Below are 17,727 nucleotides of genomic sequence, written 5' to 3' on the forward strand. Positions count from 1 at the left end.
TTCTTTATCATATAACTTACACATTCCATCCTGTCTCAGTAAATTCTTTTTAGACAATAAAAGGCTAAATTTCTATAATGTATACTCCTTGATTGACACCGGACACATCGCTGCAAGGGGTGCTGGGCATTGTAGATACTTCCTACTAAAAGAATGCTTCTATTTTTATTTATTTATTTTTGAGATGGAATCTCCCTCAGTCACCCAGGCTGGAGTGCAGTGGCACAATCTTGGCTCACTGCAATCTCTGCTTCTCGGGTTCAAGTGATTCTCCTTCCTCAGCCTCCCAAGTAGCTGGGACTACCGGCGTGTGCCATCACACCTGGCTAATTTTTGCATTTTTAGTAGAGATGGGCTTTCACCATGTTGGTCAGGCTTGTCTCAAACTCCTGACCTCAAGTGATCTCCCCATCTTGGCCTCCCAAAGTGCTGGGATTACAGGCATGAGCCACCGCTCCCGGCTGGAATGCTTTAGAGTGTAGGAAACACAAATAACACACTGTCCAGACACAAACTGGTATAATGAGCCACTAGGCCTGGCTTCTTAGGAAATTCACTTCGTCTTACATTTCTCCCTTGTTTTAATATGGAAAACAATAATGTGACATTTAAATAGTCGGGTCTCTTGAGCTCTTCTTTTTCCCAGTGAAGAAAAACACTTTCATTTATGACCTATTTCAGACAACATGGATAACAACGTTAGAAAAATAGCAAATGACCATTATGGTTTGGTTTATTTCAAATGTAATTGAGAGGTTAGGCTGTCTTTGGAGCCTGCAACTGTTTTTCTGACAACCTGAAGTTTTCTGAGATATGTTTTCACTGAATGCTAAAAGAAATTGGATATTTATTTTGACACAAATCAACGTGCCTTTGGGGTGTTACGTTTCTGCCCCAGGAGGATTACTATGGGTGAAGGAGAAGTACTGTGTTGCCCTTGATCCCTAACAAGCACCATCACTCTTTGCAGCTTCCTAGTGTGGTCCCGATGGACAATCGAATGTAAAGGAACTTGAACTCCATGATTAAGAAAGGAAAAGGAAAAAAGAAAACGTGAAAAAAACCAATATCAAAGTTTAAAAAAAGAAGGGTTTGTCTGCCAAGCAAACAAAAGTCATGGCTTTAACAAAAGTCATGGTATCATCTACACATTTTGTTTTCCTTTATGAAGAACTGTGGCTAGACTAAACAAAATAGAACAGTACAGAACTCAGGGATTCAAACCAAGATAATATGTCCTTCTTCCCTTTCTCCAGTTGGCATTGCCACATTCTACACAAGACAATGGGGGCTGAAGCCTCATCCTTCATGCTACATCAATCAAGAAGGTTTCTTTCTTGGACATGTGCACAAGTTTGTCCTTCTTGTGGTGTGAGTATTCACTAGCAATGCTCCCCCTCCTAAACTTCTCTTGAGTTGAGCCCACAATCCCCGCAACCATTGGGATGCGATGTGTTTTCTTGCTGTTGTTAATCGTTGGGAGTGTCATATTTGCACCGTGTGTCTAGGCTAGTTCCGGCTGATGGGACTGATGCCACATGTGAATAATGAGTTGAATGTATAAAAATTTCAGCTTTGCCACTGTTGTCCTTTGGATGGATATTATGCACAGGGAAAAGTAGATAGAGAGGAAAACAAAGAGTTGATCAGCTCCTAGTTCTGGAGTTGGTTGTTAGAAATTATAAAAAATGGTGGCTCTGCTCAGAAGACATGGGCATATAAAAGCTTGGAGTGCTTAACGCTCACATTTTCCCTTAAATGATAGAAATGGAAGTAAACATTTATTACCATTTGGTCAAGTGTAGCTTAACTTGCATTCATATTTCATTGTTAGTAATGGAGGTATGTGGAGATATACACAGACCTTGAGACAGCTGTTTTTTTAATATTGCATACAGGCTAGCAGTTCATTGAAAACAGAGGAGAGAAGCCTGAAGGTTAGATCTTAGAAGAAGGCAGTTCTTCATGCACAGCTTTTGTCAATCCTGATTTGGTTTGAAAATAAAAATCATGGAATACCAAAATCAAAGGAGAGTTGATTAAGGGAAAGGGAAAAGGGGATCATCCCAGGAAGGGTGATGTCACTGGCCAGGAAAATGTCAGGCGAGGTTCCATGTCCTCACTCAAGTCCAAAGGTGCTGGTTTCCTCTACTGCTGTTAACAGCTTTTCATACAACATGGAGTACGAGGGATACGGTGGAAGATCCAGTCGGTTGAAGCATGTGTGTGCCCTGAATGGGGAGAAGAGATCGGTGAGAGTGTTTGTTTCGATACAACTGGTTCTGGATCTGTGACTGTCTGAAGTTGTGATTCAAAAGGGAATCAAAAGTGAGCAGGACTGTGATTCAGGACCACCATAAAACATTGCACACTAAAGAGCCATATTCCTGTAGAATGAACAGACCGGTGGAAGGAATGGAATAACTAAAAATGGGTTGTTTGCATTTGCAAGCAAACCAACTACACTAGAATGACACTAGCAAACTGATTATAAACTCTATGGTATCAGCCTGATTTGCAATTGCGTTATAAATTTTGATGTGGTCGATGAAGGAGGCAGAAATATAATTAGTATTGAAGGATTATATTCCTAAGTCTTCTTGCCCAGCTCTGATTTCTGAGCCTCTGTGAACCACATGCATCTATTTAGAGGAACTTGAGATGGCCTGGAATTCTGAGATCCAGTTCTCCATTTAAGTCAAGTGTGCGCTGGAGACAAGTCTGACTCCTCTACCCCAGTAGAACCCACAGAACCTAAAGCTGAAGTGCTACATTTCCAAGAAAAGCTGCCCATGTGAGCCAGTCCTCCCCGGATGCCTGGAGAGTCCTGGCACCCAGGGTTCTAGTTTGCTTCATGTGTTTCCTCCTGCATGGCCAGTGTCTGCCTTAGACAAGGAATGTCTTCCTCGCCAGAGGCTAACACCTGGACCTGGAAGACTCATGTGGGTCTCCAGCAGTGGGTACAAGAAGCCCAGTACACATAGATCCCTTGCTGTGGAGCCTTGAATCACCTGACTAGCTGCTCCCTGCCAGTAGTTCTTTGTTTCTACAGAAACTTTGGCTGATGCTGAGCCTGTACCATAGTAGGGAGAAAGGTGGATGGGTGCAGGTGAAAGTTCATTTCCTGCCTTTTCCTCCCTAAGAGTAGTGTGTTGCAATGGTGTTTTGAGACACCAACCAGCACAGAAAAGGGCACTCTAAAATCAAACCAAATCAAATCACAAAACAAACATACAAAGAAACAAACAAAACTAAACTCTCTTCATTAGAGTTTTATTTGGGATATTAAACTCTTCTTTTCATTACAAGATCCCTAGGGGACTTGTGTATTATTCACACCTTTGTTTTAAAGTATATAAATCAGAGTATCAGATCACTGCCCAGGCTGATGCAGCACTCAGGTTATGGGGGGAGATTATTTTGGGAATGAGGAAGATGGGAAGAGGAAAGGGGGAAGGTGGGGCTTCCTGCCCAGCGAGAATCTAGGGAGGATGCTGGTGTTTTCATCTGCCCAGCACCCATTCCTCCTCCTGGCAGTCCTTGGTGAACTTCCCTAACCCCTACCTCCCTCCTCCCTGTCCCATCCCCGCTCAAACTCCAAAGGCAGGCATAGGGTAGTAGAGTGTCTGGTCTTAGGCCTTAAAGACATAGTTGGGAAGAAACATATGAATAGAGATTAGCAGAATTCTTAGACTGTTATCTAAGATTCATACAGGCCTTCCTTTACTTTAAAAGAAAATAATTGAAATACTTTATCTAGATGTAAATATTTGAGTGAAAGGGAACTCAGTAAATCGACTAGGATGATTACAGTGATTTCTCTCTATGTTAAAAAGATTGCAATGAAACTAGAACATACATTGGGCTATGGCTAAACAGGCGAAGTAGGGCAGAGAAATCCCAAGCATGCTTTTGGAACTAGCTGAATTAGCCAGGGGCGAGATAGGAGCAGGCATCATCTTCGTAGTTTTCTTCCTCTGGTCATTTTAACTGGCACTCATGAGTGGAAATATTACAGAAAAAAAAATCATCTTTACAAATTAGTTGGAACCAAATTAATTCTGTAAAAGATCATTTCTGGGAGTAAACAGAAAGCATTGGTGAATAGCACCTAGTCTGAACACCCACGGTTTCCTTACTAGTTGTTTTTATTGCATTTATTTAGAGCCTTGGTGAACTCCCTTAGTTTGTCATCTAGAATGAACGAACACAATCAAATCATGATCCAATTCAGCATTCCTAAGAGCTCGCCATCCTCCAGGTGTGGTTCTGACAGCACCGAGTGCCGCTTACCTCATTCCTGTGCACCAAACCAAGCATTGCCTGGTGGTGTGGGGCAGTGGACAGCAAGAAACCAGGGCTTGGAAGACCTCTATGCTGACCCCAGTCTAGCCACTTACCAGCTTTATGACTCTGGAAAAGTCAGTTAATCTTCCTGAGCCTCAGTTTTCTCACTTGTAAAGTGGGGATAATAATATATGCTGCGTGCACCTCAGAGGGTTATGGGGAGGATCAACGCTAGAACACACGTAAATGCGTTTTGTAACCTGTGAATCATCATTTAAACATAAGATTCTCTTAATGCAATCATGATTGTGATAATGATTTGGGGAACTGTGTCATACTTGTGGCAGCTGAAGCCTCTGGGGTTGTGCACGTGACTTACTGGCAGGTGACTCACTCTTTTCTCACTCTTGGTACGACGGATGTTTTGGAGATCCGCACGGGTCTTTCAATTGTGTCGAATTCCACGCCATTGGTGTCAAGCTAGGGTTCCAGCATTTTGAGATAATTTTGGATTGGGTTATGCCAATCCCTGTATTGTTTATCCTTCTAACTGTGTCATCTACACAGTTGATCTCCCTGTCTCCTCTATTTTTTCCAAGTTATAGATTGAAATGTTAACCAACATAGGGCCAAAGAAAGTCTTGCTCCTCTCTACTAGAGACCACTTTAAGGTTGGCTAGAAACACACAAAAGAGGCAGCAGTCACTCCTCTTTGCTGCCAATTGTTCAGCCGGTTATGTAAGCTGTGTCTTCCCTTCATGCCAATCTTCTTCTACTGCCTAACTATAGCCTTGTTCTCTTCAGATAGGCCTTGCTCTCTTCCCTGCTAAATTTACTTTTTCAAGTTTGTCAGTAACCTCTTGATCCCTAAATCCAGAAGCCTATACTCTACTCCCTCCTGCTCCAGCTCTTTAAAAGCATTTGACAGCTCTTCCTCTGGAACATCTTCCTCCTTGGCTTCTCTTTGGTTTCTCAGTGGCTGCCATTTTCTCTGCTGAGCTCCCTGATGGCACTCTCAGGCCTCCTTTGTAGGTCCTCTTCTGGCCTTAGGTACTAGAGAGCAGCATTTTTCAGCTTGGCACGATTCACTTTTCAAACTGGATAACTCTTTGTTGTGGGAGTTGTTTTGTGCATTGTGAGATGTTTAGCAGCATCCTTGGCTTCTACTCAATAGACACCAGTAGCACCCCTTCCCCTCAACCAAAAATGTCTCCAGACATTGTCAACTGCCTCCTGTGGGGGAAGAGAGGCAAAGTCGCCTTCCCTAGCCCCACCTTGAGAACCACTGCTACAGAGTAAACCAACTACTAACTTAACCAGGCCTCCAACTCCACCCCGGGCCTGGGCTCAGTTTACATCTGCAGTGAAACATGTTCATATTAGAATTTCGTTTGCAACTTTTAGGCCAGTTAATTGCCTAAATGACTCATAGCTTTGATATCCCTGGTCCCTGCCCCAAAGGTAAACTCAAAGATTCTCCCCTCTCCTTTGTTCTGTCTCCACACTGTCCAGTGCTACTTTGACTCTGACCTAGCTTCTGTGCTTCTCTTTCCTTCCAAGCCTTTCCTCTGTCCTCCTTTGAGCTCTTGTTCAAAGTAAAGAAACTTTGCCACCTCCTTAAGCTCTTTCCAGATGCTGCCTCCAGGTCCTAGTGTCCCCTTTCCAGTCCTCATGGGTGGAAACTGCTCACTGCCCCACACGCTGTGACGTGGATGGACATTCTTCACACTCCCTGCTGTCAATTCCATGTCATGACTTTGCAATCCTTGATCAGTTTCCATTCCTTTGAATCTCATGTCATTTAGATAATTTATTTTTAAAACCATAGGTTTTGGCTGGCATTTCATTTTAATGAAATAGGATAGAGTAGAAAATAGATTTTATTGCAGATAATAAGGGTAAAGTGCTGTTTTGAGGAACTTGAGTTTCAGATATACACACACATACGTGCAAATGAGTACATGTCCTGAGTTGTGATATAAAAGGCATTTCTTTCTGTGGACTATGGTTTAAAAAGCTTGAAAATAAGTGATCTAGATAGATCTTTGGTTCCTTCTGACCCTCTGAACTTCTAACTTACTATAATTATTATCTGGCACTTTGCTTAAGTCTTCCTTTCCATTTCAAGTCCTCCTACCAGACTGTGTGGCAACTAAGTCCACAGGGCTGACAGGGTGAACACCCAAACCCCCAGTTCCTTGACCTCAACTCCAGTGACAGTCCTGCCTCTCATCTACTTCAACTATGAAATTATATCCCAGAAGCCCCTACCCTCAAAGTCATTTCTCCTGACCCTCACACATCTTTTAGCTGGCAGGGACTTGGATTGACACAAAGGTTTTATGTAGCCTGGGCTATGACCAGGTTTTGCTGTGGCGGTGTCTGGCGCTCTCATCTGGGAAGCCAGTTGTCTTTCCTTTCTGCAGAGGGAAGACCTGAGGAAAGAGCTGAAGGCCGCCTCTCCCAGAATTCAGGCCACATGCACTGTGGCTCGCAGTACCTGGGAAGCCCATGCCACCTGGGGTCTGCTTTGCTTCGTGCCTGCTCAGGGCTTCCTGCCACCTGCCATGGCCAGGCCAGGTCTTCCTGAATGACAGTTTCTGGAAGTCAGAGGTTCTTTCCTTCTATCCACACATAGATGACCTTTTTTTACGTTCTTGGATCTTCAGACACTGTCCAAGGGAGACTGGACAGGGGTCACTATTTAGGGGGTTATTTTCAGTGTCCTCTTAGAGGCAGTTGCTTCTTGTCCCAAGAAGAGGTCCCTGCTTCCCCAGGAAACCATCTCTGGGGCTTGTGGTGCAGCAGCCCTCTTAGGGGTGCCTTGGTCCAGATATGAAGAATCTGTTCATAAGCCCAGTGTCTGCCTTAGAAGTTCTCTGTGTGGGTTAATAATATTAATGTATATTTCAAAGCTTCCAAAGCAAATACAGAAATTATATTCAATCTGTGACCCCAGATAACAGAGGCAATGACTCCCATTTCCTAAATAATAGAGACTCCTCAGCACAGTCTTTTCTTTTTTCTTTCTTCTTCTTTTTTTTTTTTTAAATTTAATTTGATACAGGGTCTCACTCTGTTGCCCAGCTGGAGTATGGTAGTGCAATCACAGCTCACTGCAGCCTCGGCCTCCTGGGCTCAAGTGATCCTCCTGCCTCAGCTTCTCAAGTAGCTGGGACTAAGGGTGCACGCCACCATGCCCAGCTAAGTTTTTAAATGTTTTGTAGAGATGAGGTCTTGTCATGTTGCCCAGGTTGGTCTTGAACTCCTGTGCTCAAGCAATCCACCTGCCTAAGCCTCCCACAGTGCTAGGATTACAGGCGTGAGCCACTGCGCTCAGCCAGCAGGGTCTCTGTTTGTGGCTCACCAAACTCTTTCTCAACTGCATCCCCTGTGATGATGTTCCGGGCATCTTACCCTCTGCACTAGCCGGCCGCACCTTCCTGAACATGTGCTGCCATTCCCTGCTGTCAGACCTTGCATGTGCTATTGCTTCAGCCTGGAAGGCCCCTTCTCCCTATTCCTCATCTCCCAATGTTCCCCTAAATGCCAGTTTCTTTGTGGCATGTTCTCTAGGTAACTCGATTAGGAGTCTCTGTTTCACACTCTCGCAGTATGCTGCTCTTCACCCTGTGCTCCTCTGATTCTACCTTGTGCTGTGATTAGTTACTATCAGGCCGTGTTCTCCCTAGATTGCCGGTTCCCACGGGCAGGTGTGTGGTTGTAGCTCAGCCCCTCCTCAAGCTGCATGCTGTAGGGGTAGGCTATCATCAGTGATGACTCAAGTTGCATTTCTCTAAAATAAAAGCAAGATGTTTCCAAATAACTATATTATTGAAATCTATCATTCAACTTAACAAATGGAAATTCTGCCTTTTTAGTCTTCTTTTCTTGCCAGACTTAAATTCACTAGGTTTAGCTATTGGTGGAGCCATGCAAACAAGACAGACCCTTGGAGCTGAGGGTCTGCTGAATGGCGTGGGTGAAGCCAGGGCTGAAGCCTGCACCAGGGTGTTCAGCTGTGGTTAACCAGCTGGGCACGCCCACGAATGCTGACTGACACCAGGCGAATTGTCCTCGGGGAAAATCTGGGAACGCTAGATGAAAGCTATAGTCCAGTAAATCCTTCTGCAATAAGGATTTAGCAAAAGTGTCTGGGTGGCCATGTAGAAATAGAGCTGAGTTCAATGCAAAGCTTCTTTATAATTAGAACGTATCCTATTAACAAAAGATAATAGGGGTCCATCTTTTCTTCTGTCTGTTGCAGCAGCGTTTCTCACTACAGCGCTATGCACCACTGTCTCTTCAGTGCTTCCTGATTAGGAATGCACTACCCAAAGCGGCATAGAAAGGATTCAGGAAGTGCTGGGATTAAAACTCACAGTGCAGGGAATTTCTTCTGTAAAACTGCCTGGAGCCCCAGTGTCTCCTTTTTCACATTTATCCCACAATAGATGTGCTTTCTAAATAGAAGTCACCATAGAGACCCAGAGATACGTGTGGTCTCATCCCCACATGTTTTAAAACTTGGTAGGAAAAATCCGACACATCACGCATATATAATGATCCTATGAAGTATTAAGAGATACGCTGCAGAAGTACCGATACGATGCTCGAGGCGTTACTTCCAGGTTCCAGCTTTTTTATATTAATGTCCTTGCCTCTGCCCTCTCCTGTGTGAGACATTCATCTTTAAATTAAGTTGGGCTGTGAGAGCATCCCATGACTGACACATGGACCAAGATATTACCGCTGAAATACCATCAGTCATCAAAACCTCCCTAAGAATAATATAGTTTCAATCCAAGTCTCACAGCTACCTCACCTTCACCTTTCCCTAATAACTGCCATGACAATACTTTGGGTGACCGGAAAGAATTCCATCCCAAAGGATGGTCACTCAAAATCAAATAGCAAAGTATACTTTGCCCTCTTCAGCAGGTTTCCCCGAAGGCTGGCAGGAGCTCTGTACCTGGGGAGAGAGGTAATTTTCCCCCATTTCTCTATGCAGAAGCGCCGAAGCCCATTGCTCCCACGGAGGGCTGCGAAGCCTTCGTAGGGCACGCTGGATGTTCCCGTGACAAACTGCAGTAATCTCAGCCTCTGCTCATTATTGAAGCGCTCCACTGCGGCCCAGAACCAGCGGATCACAAGATGCCCATCGTGGTAACCTGCACGAGGCAAAGGGAGGGAGGAAGACAGGATGCGGAGAAAAGAGGAAGGGGTGAGGAGGGGGAGAGAGATCAAACACATCAGGTATGATAGGAACGGAATCGCGGTTTTTGATCTGATTTCTCTCATGATGGCCTTTAGAGAGGTCTAAAACAATTTGTGCAACTAGGTCAAGTTTTAGAACAAGAGTAGATTTAGAAAATAGTCATTTTATAAAAGGACTTTATGTTCTGAGGGATGTTCTCAGAGATGTCTGCTTTCTATTTAAACAACTGGGACTCCACTTAAAATGCCCCTGCCTGATATAGGTGTAGATAAGGAATAGAACGGCCTGGTAGAGACCAAAGGGCCCATGAACACAATATTGCATCATGTTTCCTTTGTTCTGCTGTCTTAGCTCTTGGCAACCACATACCACGGGAGAGTCTAGGACTTACCAGTCCAGGCTGGAGGTGAACAGCCAGTTTGGTGAACAGGAGATCCCAGGCTCTCCCCTTGAGCAGCTGCTCTCAGGCCAGCCCTGGGTGGATACATGCTGGGCCCATGGATTAAGTACTGGGTCCCTCTCACAGTAAACTGGGGAGACCATGCTTGGATATATCAATTAAATGATTTGCCATTGACTGCAAATGCAAGAGGCATTCAGAGAGAGAAGAAATCCATGTGTGCCAAGGTAGAAGCAAGGAAAGCTTCAGAAAGGAAGTGAAGCTACGAGCAGTGTGCAAAGGGCTTGTGCAAGTGGAGGGAAGGAGGAGGACATTCCTGGCAGGAAAAATAAAGAATAACAAGAACGAGAAGGAAATATGCAGGCAACTGTAAGCCATTGGAGTAGAGGCGTGTCTGGTGAAGGCAGGAAGGAATATTTCTGGGGGGTGTTATGGGGCTTTAACAGCCTGGCAGAGAATTTTTTTTGAGATAGAATCTCACTCTGTTGCCCGGGCTGGAGTGTAGTGGCACAATCTCGGCTCATTGCAACCTCTGCCTCCTGGGTTCAAGGGAACCTCCTATCTCAGCCTCTTGAGTAGCTGGTTCTACAGGCATATGCCACCACACCTGGCTAATTTTTGTATTTTTTTTACAGGTGGGGTTTCACCAGGCTGGTCTTGAACTTGTGAGTTCAAGCAATCTGCCTGCCTCGGCCTTCCAAAGTGCTGGGATTAAAGGCAGGAGCCACAGTGCCCAGCAAGGCAGACAGTGGTTTTCATACTATACCAGTTTTATAATATAAGAGGCTTTGCGGGGCTGAGTGTACTGGGGACATGAGGGAGGCTGAGGTGATGCCCCTAGCTCACCACTCTCTACTGCATTGATGGATTTCTCTGTGGTATTTTAAATGAAGAGTTTTGAGGCTAATAAAACCCTTCAAATCTAGAAGTAATAAGGAACTTGTTTTGTGGGTAGGGAAGTGGCCCGATGAAAGCAATGTTTCAGGAAGACAGGTCTGGCAGTGTGCAAGGTGAGTAGTTAGGAGGGGTTAGACATTAGCTTTAGTGGTGGCCACGGTTAGAACCGTGTTCTGGCAAACTAGGATCGAGGCAGAGAGGGCTCCAATTCTGCAGGAAATGAGACACCCTTCGCTGGAGGCACGCATGCCGCTCAGGAGCTGGGTCCTGGATGGAATGTTCTCTGTAAGCCTCTATACCAAGTTAGGCCAGAGACTCGACCAATATGAGGAGGATGTCACCTGAAGGAAAGTTCAGGTTGGGAGTTGGAGAAAGGCATGTACAAACTCCTGCTTTGTACTGAAGTAAGGCCAAGCTTTTTGTAGTCTTCAAAAAGTGATGAATTATTATTATTATTATTATTATTATTTTTTTGAGACGGAGTCTTGCTCTGTCGCCCAGGCTGGAGTGCAGTGGCCGGATCTCAGCTCACTGCAAGCTCCGCCTCCCGGGTTTACGCCATTCTCCTGCCTCAGCCTCCCGAGTAGCTGGGACTACAGGCGCCCGCCACCTCGCCCGGCTAGTTTTTTGTATTTTTTTTTTTTTAGTAGAGATGGGGTTTCACCGTGTTAGCCAGGATGGTCTCGATCTCTTGACCTCGTGATCTGCCCACCTCGGCCTCCCAAAGTGCTGGGATTACAAACTTACTTTCTTAATGAGACTTGGTATAGGTATTACAAAAGACCAGAACTACTTTCATTTTACCATATTAAAGCCTTTTATAAAGAAAGTGATTTATTTTTACCTTCACAAAAGTCAATCCTGCAAAACAAACCTCAACATTTCCCTGCTGTCAACCTCATTGACCATAGTACATAAAGTAAATAAAGGGCAGTGCAAGATGTATAATGAAAATTCCTGGACTTCTGCAAAATATTCTGAGAATATTCCCACTCAGAGGTCTCCTCCAAAATGCTCATCTCCACTGTGTTATTGCTTAATTTTCTCTGTAGGAAGACGTTGGGGTGTGCCTATGTGTATATATATGNACAGGCGCCCGCCACCTCGCCCGGCTAGTTTTTTGTATTTTTTTTTTTTTAGTAGAGATGGGGTTTCACCGTGTTAGCCAGGATGGTCTCGATCTCCTGACCTCGTGATCCGCCCGTCTCGGCCTCCCAAAGTGCTGGGATTACAGGCTTGAGCCACCGCGCCCGGCCAAAAAGTGACGAATTATTTATACATGCAATGGAATGTTATTCGGCTATAAAAAGGAATAAAATAATGAAACATGCTACGTACAACATGGATGAACTTCAAGTAGGTTAAGTCAAAGAAGCCAGACACAAAAGACCACATTTTGTATGATTCTATTTATATGACATATCCAGAATAGGCAAATCCATTGAGACAGAAGGCAGATTGATGGTTGCCAGGGGTTGGGGGAAGGGGGCGTAGGAGTGAGAGCAACTGCTTAATGGGTACAGGGTTTCCTTTTGGGGTGATGAAAATATTCTGCAAGTAGCTAGAGGTAATGGTTGCACAACACTATGAATGTACTAAATGCCACTGACTTGTTCGCTTTAGTCAATTTTATTTTACATCAATTTCACCTCAACAAAACAATCTTTTGGAAAGTGCCGAGTTCTATTTGTGATCATTATATCATCACAGCTTCTGCCCACTCACCTCCCCGGTACTCGGTGTTATTCCGCCAGTCATTTAGGTCGATTTCCGCAGTGCCAGCTATCACCAGCTCCAGCTCCCTGGCATCAAACACGGACACCAGCCTCGAGTCTACAACCTGAAATGCAGGTTAGGCTTCAGTATCCAGGTCCAAACACGTGGAAAGGCTATGTTCATTATTATATTTATGTGGGTTAAACTGGGAAACTCACCATCACTGGCAATACTTTCTTTCAGTCTGCAATCATTTTTAACTCAGAAATTATTGCTATGATCTGAATGTTTATATCCTTTTCCTTCCCCAAATTCATATGTTGAAATCTTTACCCCGCAGGGCATTGTATTAGGAGGTGGGGACTTTGGGGGGTGATTCGATCACCAGAGCTTCACGCTTTTATTAAACAGGCCCAAGAGATACCTCGTGTCCCTTCCTTCATGAAGACACAGGGAGAAGGTACCATCTATGAACCAGAAGGTGGCCCCTTAGCAGACACCAAATCTGCTGGTACCTTGATCTTGGACTTCCCAGCCTCCAAAACTGTGAGAAATAAATGACTGTTGCTGTAAGTCACCGATCTCACAGTATTTTGTTACAGCAGCTCGAACGATGATCATTGACTTCAATATTTTAGAACACAAGCCTTCATAAGCAGGGAACAGAAAAAAGAATCCCATGCTCCACCCCTAATGCTCCCCCTCAGAATGATTTTGTAAACAAATCTGACTCGACTTTCTGCAGTCACATTGAAATTTTCAAATAACGTTGCATTTTAAAGGCAAAAAGTCCACATCACTTTGAAGGACTTAGTAGCTATTAGTATTACTATTTCACTTAAAATGTAATGTAGTCTTTCACATGCAATTATGACTTATTTCCTAAAATTTAGCATTTGTATTAAAACGACTGCATTTTCCATCCCTTCTCAAACCAGGACCCTACTAAGATTAAGAGCCTCATGCTCACTGGACTGAGCTAGCTGGGTGCAAATTTGTCTTTTCCTTCCCGTCTTCTCTCACTTCTTTCCTCCCTCCTTAGATATCTGGGAAGACTTGTTTTGTTAGGGTTCTGCATTCTGACTTTGCATCTCAGGTGAAATGTACCAGGCACAACTGAGGTCCTGTGGTGGAACCTCCTCTAATCAAACCAGAGGTGGACAAGACCATGGCCAGTGCACTATTCCATTCTGGCAGGGAAGGAGAGCCTTCCATGACCCAAAACGTGAGAAAACATTTATAGCCTCTGGTTTTTAAACTGGAGAAGTTCAAGGATGTCATAGGATGTCTAGCAGCCCTCCCTGTCTTCCTCATATACCACTCAGCATAGATTACGTGGCACAATGTGATGCTATAATGAAATAAAATCCTAGTGACAGTGGACAATACCCCCCGATGCCTTCTCTTCACTTATTTTTGTTTCGTTGAATGAAAGGAAACACCACCTGCACATATCGTGAAGAGATGCTAGATGTTTTCACATCTGGCACACCAGGGTCACATGCCAGTTGTCTGAAAGCATTTTTCACCAATAAGAGTTGAGTGTCCCAGAGAACTGTGACCCCTCAGCCCTCCACCCCAAGAAGGTCCTCAGCACTCCCTGGTGAGGAGCACTTGCTGAGCCCACTGCCCGCCTTGGCTCTCCCTGTCTGTTCTCACGACTTGAGCTGCTGCTCCCCCAGGGAGCCTGGAGGATGAGGCCCCATGAAGCAGCGCCCTGGCCACAGCTTGCCTTCCCCAGGCCACCGGGCCTCACCTCGTAGAAGCCGCGCACCAGCGCCTCGGTCTGCTGTACCACGCCGCGTTCCACCCGCCACTTCACCATGCGCTCGATGTACTCCTTCTTGTTCTTCTCCGTCACCTGTGTGTTGGCTCCTCCAGACTTCAACTCCCTTTCCGTGACCTTGTAGGAAAACAGAAATATTGCAATGCTTGTCAGTTCAGCTTATCTCTCAGGGAGATGCTTGTCAGTTCAGCTTATCTCTCAGGGAGGCACACCTGTATACCAAAAGTCCTCTACAGGGCATTATTTGGCATTATTACCCCTGGAGTCTTTTTTCCTTTCTCAAGGTCACTAAAAAGGCTCTGGCTGTTCTAAGCAGTTTGGAACACAGTGGTGCAATCATAGCTTATTGCAGCCCTGCCTTCCTGGGGGCAAGTGATCCTCCTGCCTCAGCCTCCTGAGAAGATGGGATCACAGAGGCACCACTCTGCCTGGTTATCTTCCTTCTTTCTTCTTTCTTCTTCTTGTTTTTTTTTTTTTTTTGTAGAATGTGGTCTATGTTGCCCAGGCTAGTCTTGAACTCCTGGCCTTAAGTGATCCTCCCAACTCCGAAATATTGGGACTACAAGCGTGAGACACTGCACCTGACCTCTAAACAGATTGTTATGCACCTTGGAAGGGCTACAGTTTTCGTTTTATACAGAGGAAACAGGTTTCCTATACTCAAGAGGCATGATGGAAATGAAAGGAAAATGTGCTAGGTTGTCCCCAATGGTGAAGCTGAATGTCTCAATGCTACAATCACATACTTGATGCCCCCAAATCTCAATGACAGCAAATTCTTAACAGCCATCAGCTTCCACTCCCACAGCTGGCCAGAAGACAGTAGGCTTCTGGCAGAGGGTGGGGTATAATATTACACAGCCAGGGCAGCCTGATCCTGGGAAGGGAACCAGAAGCACGTAGGCACACACAGCAAATGGTGCTGCCACTTGTGTGATAATGCATGTTTTGTTAGGACACGCTTGAGTCATCAGGGAAGGCTATGATCTGTGTGCCATCTTTCCACAGGCAAGAAGGTAGATAACATACTAGACATTAAAAAAAATCAAAATGTGTTCATGTGTAAAGGGGGTAATTTTCAGTCATCTTAAATTCACTTCAGCGTTCACTGAAATGCTCAATGCTGCAAGACAAATGAGGCATCACTGGATTTAGTTACTGGTTTAAAGAAAAAAATACTTGTATATTTGGCACTTGTGGACACACGTACCTAAACAAAACAGTCCATAAGTAATCTGATGGTTACCTTTTCTTTTATCACTTAGGTGATCAGTGCTAATTATAAAATATTGGCTAACAATAAAATACTTGTTACCACCCAGCATCCATATTCTTTGGGATGTCTGATTTTTAGCTGCCCAGTTAAAGACTTTATTTTCCAACCTCTTTCACAGCTAGGTGTGGCACGTAAGTAAATTCTGTCCAATGGGATGAAAGCAGAAGTGTTTGGCACTGTCAGGAGGCCTCCTTGAAGGGATGGGCTGTGTGTTCCTTTGTCCTGCTGCATTGAACACAGTCATGATGGTTGGGATGCTGTACTCATCTGGGCTAATAGTGCGGGGCGCCTATCCTAGTGATAGCAGTGGGGAGACCTGGAAGGAGCTTGATCCCTGAGGATTTTATCAAACAGCGCTTTTTTTGTTTTTGTTTTGAGACAGGGTCTCACTCTGTCACCCAGGCTGGAGGGCAGTGGTACAATCTTAGCTCTCTGCAAGCTCTCTCTCCCAGGCTCAAGCGATTCTCCCACCTCAGCCTTCCAACTAACTGGGACTACAGGCACATGCCACCACACCTGACTAATTTTTATTTTTAGTACAGACAGGATTTTGCCATGTTGATCAGATTGGTCTTGAGCTCCTGGCCTCAAGCGATCTACCCGCCTTGGCTTCCCAAAGTGCTAGGATTATAGGCATGAACCACCACACTCAGCCTAAACAGGGCTTTTATGTGAGAAAAAAAAAAAGCTTCTATTAATTTCAACAGGGTCATTTTTGGCTTCTTCACTAGTAGCTGAATCTAATCCTAAAGCCTATGGTGTCTTTCACCTGCATCCCTCTGCTCTCCACTGTCTAACAACTTGACAAAAGAAGGGCTGCAATTCAATCTTCTAAAACCACTCATTGTTCTTGGTGACCTCCTTTTGAAGAGAAATGGGATAAACTTTAAACAGGTATACAGGTGACCCTTGAGCAACATGGATTTGAACTGCATGGGTCCACTTGTACATGGATTTTTTTCAATAAGTATATTGGAAATTTTTTGGAGACTTACAACAATTTGAAAAAACTCGCAGATGGCCTGCATACCCAGAAAATTAATAGAAGCTTTTTTAAAACGAAAAAAAGAGTTAGAAATGTCATGAGTCCATAAAATATATGTAGATAGTAGTCTATTTTTATCATTTACCAACACAAAATATACACAAATCTATTATTAAAAAGTTAAAATTTAACGTACACACACAAACACTTAGAGCCTGTACATGGTGCCACTGGCAGTTGAGAGAAAAGCAAACTAACATAAAAATGCAGCATTAAATCACAACTGCATAAAATTAACGTAGTACATACTGTACTACTGTAATAATTTTGTAGCCACCTCCTGTTGTTTTTGCGATGAGCTCAAGTGTTGCTGATGAACAGCCTCTCTCCAGTAAACTGTGTATCACAGTAAAAAGTGATCTCTCTTGTTTACTGCATATTTTCCACTGTGTTTAAGTGCAATACCGTGAACTTTGAATAACATCATGGGACCCACACGAAGGGCCACTAATGATGCTGGAAGTAATCCCAAGAAGGAGAGAAAAATCATGATATTACAAGGGAAAATTGAATTGCTTGATAGGCACCATAGATTGAGGTCTGCAGATGTGGTTTCCTATCTTTTCAAAACAAATGAATCCAGCATAGGGGCCATTGTAAAAAAAGAAAAGGAAATTCATGAAGCCATCACTGCAGCTATGCCAGCAGGTGTGAAAACCTGGCACTTTTTGTGGAATACCTTTTTATATCATATTGAAAATACAGCTTTTTTTTTTTTTCTCTGAGACAGAGTCTTGCTCTGTTGCCAGGCTGGAATGCAGTGGTGCAATCCCAGCTCGCTGCAATCTCTGCCTCCCGGGTTCAAGTGATTCTCCTGCCTCAGCCTCCGAGTAGCTGAGATTACAGGCACGTGTCACCATGCCCAGCTAATTTTTGTATTTTTAGTAGAGATGGGGTTTCACTATGTTGGCCAGGATGGTATTGAAATCTTGACCTTGTGATCCACCTGCTTTGGCATCCCAAAGTGCTAGGATTACAGGCATGAGCCACTGTGCTCGGCCAAAAACACAGCTTTTATGTGAGTGCAGTATTGCTAGAACAATGGCATACCTATAGACTCTAATATGATTCCAGAAAAAGCAAAGTCATTATATGATAACTC

At 44.3% G+C, this 17,727-nt stretch overlaps 1 protein-coding gene across 3 annotated transcripts in view; it reads right to left on the reverse strand.

The window, feature by feature from the left end:
- Positions 1 to 717: 717 nt before the first annotated feature.
- The window catches only part of HECW1 (HECT, C2 and WW domain containing E3 ubiquitin protein ligase 1), a 454,397-nt gene continuing 437,387 nt past the window's right edge, over positions 718 to 17,727 (reverse strand). For 2 of the 3 annotated variants that reach the window (XM_025379207.1, XM_025379206.1), the window contains 4 exons: positions 14,275 to 14,421; positions 12,528 to 12,642; positions 9,260 to 9,458; positions 718 to 2,231 (listed from right to left, as the gene is read on the reverse strand). In XM_025379207.1, coding sequence (XP_025234992.1) covers positions 2,120 to 2,231; positions 9,260 to 9,458; positions 12,528 to 12,642; positions 14,275 to 14,421 — 573 coding nt within the window. In that variant the 3' untranslated portion in view covers positions 718 to 2,119. The remainder of the gene's footprint in view (positions 2,232 to 9,259; positions 9,459 to 12,527; positions 12,643 to 14,274; positions 14,422 to 17,727) is intronic. The other variant, XM_025379205.1, reaches the window with a different exon arrangement.

The sequence above is a fragment of the Theropithecus gelada genome, chromosome 3, assembly GCF_003255815.1.
Source record: "Theropithecus gelada isolate Dixy chromosome 3, Tgel_1.0, whole genome shotgun sequence".
Classification (NCBI taxonomy): domain Eukaryota; kingdom Metazoa; phylum Chordata; class Mammalia; order Primates; family Cercopithecidae; genus Theropithecus; species Theropithecus gelada.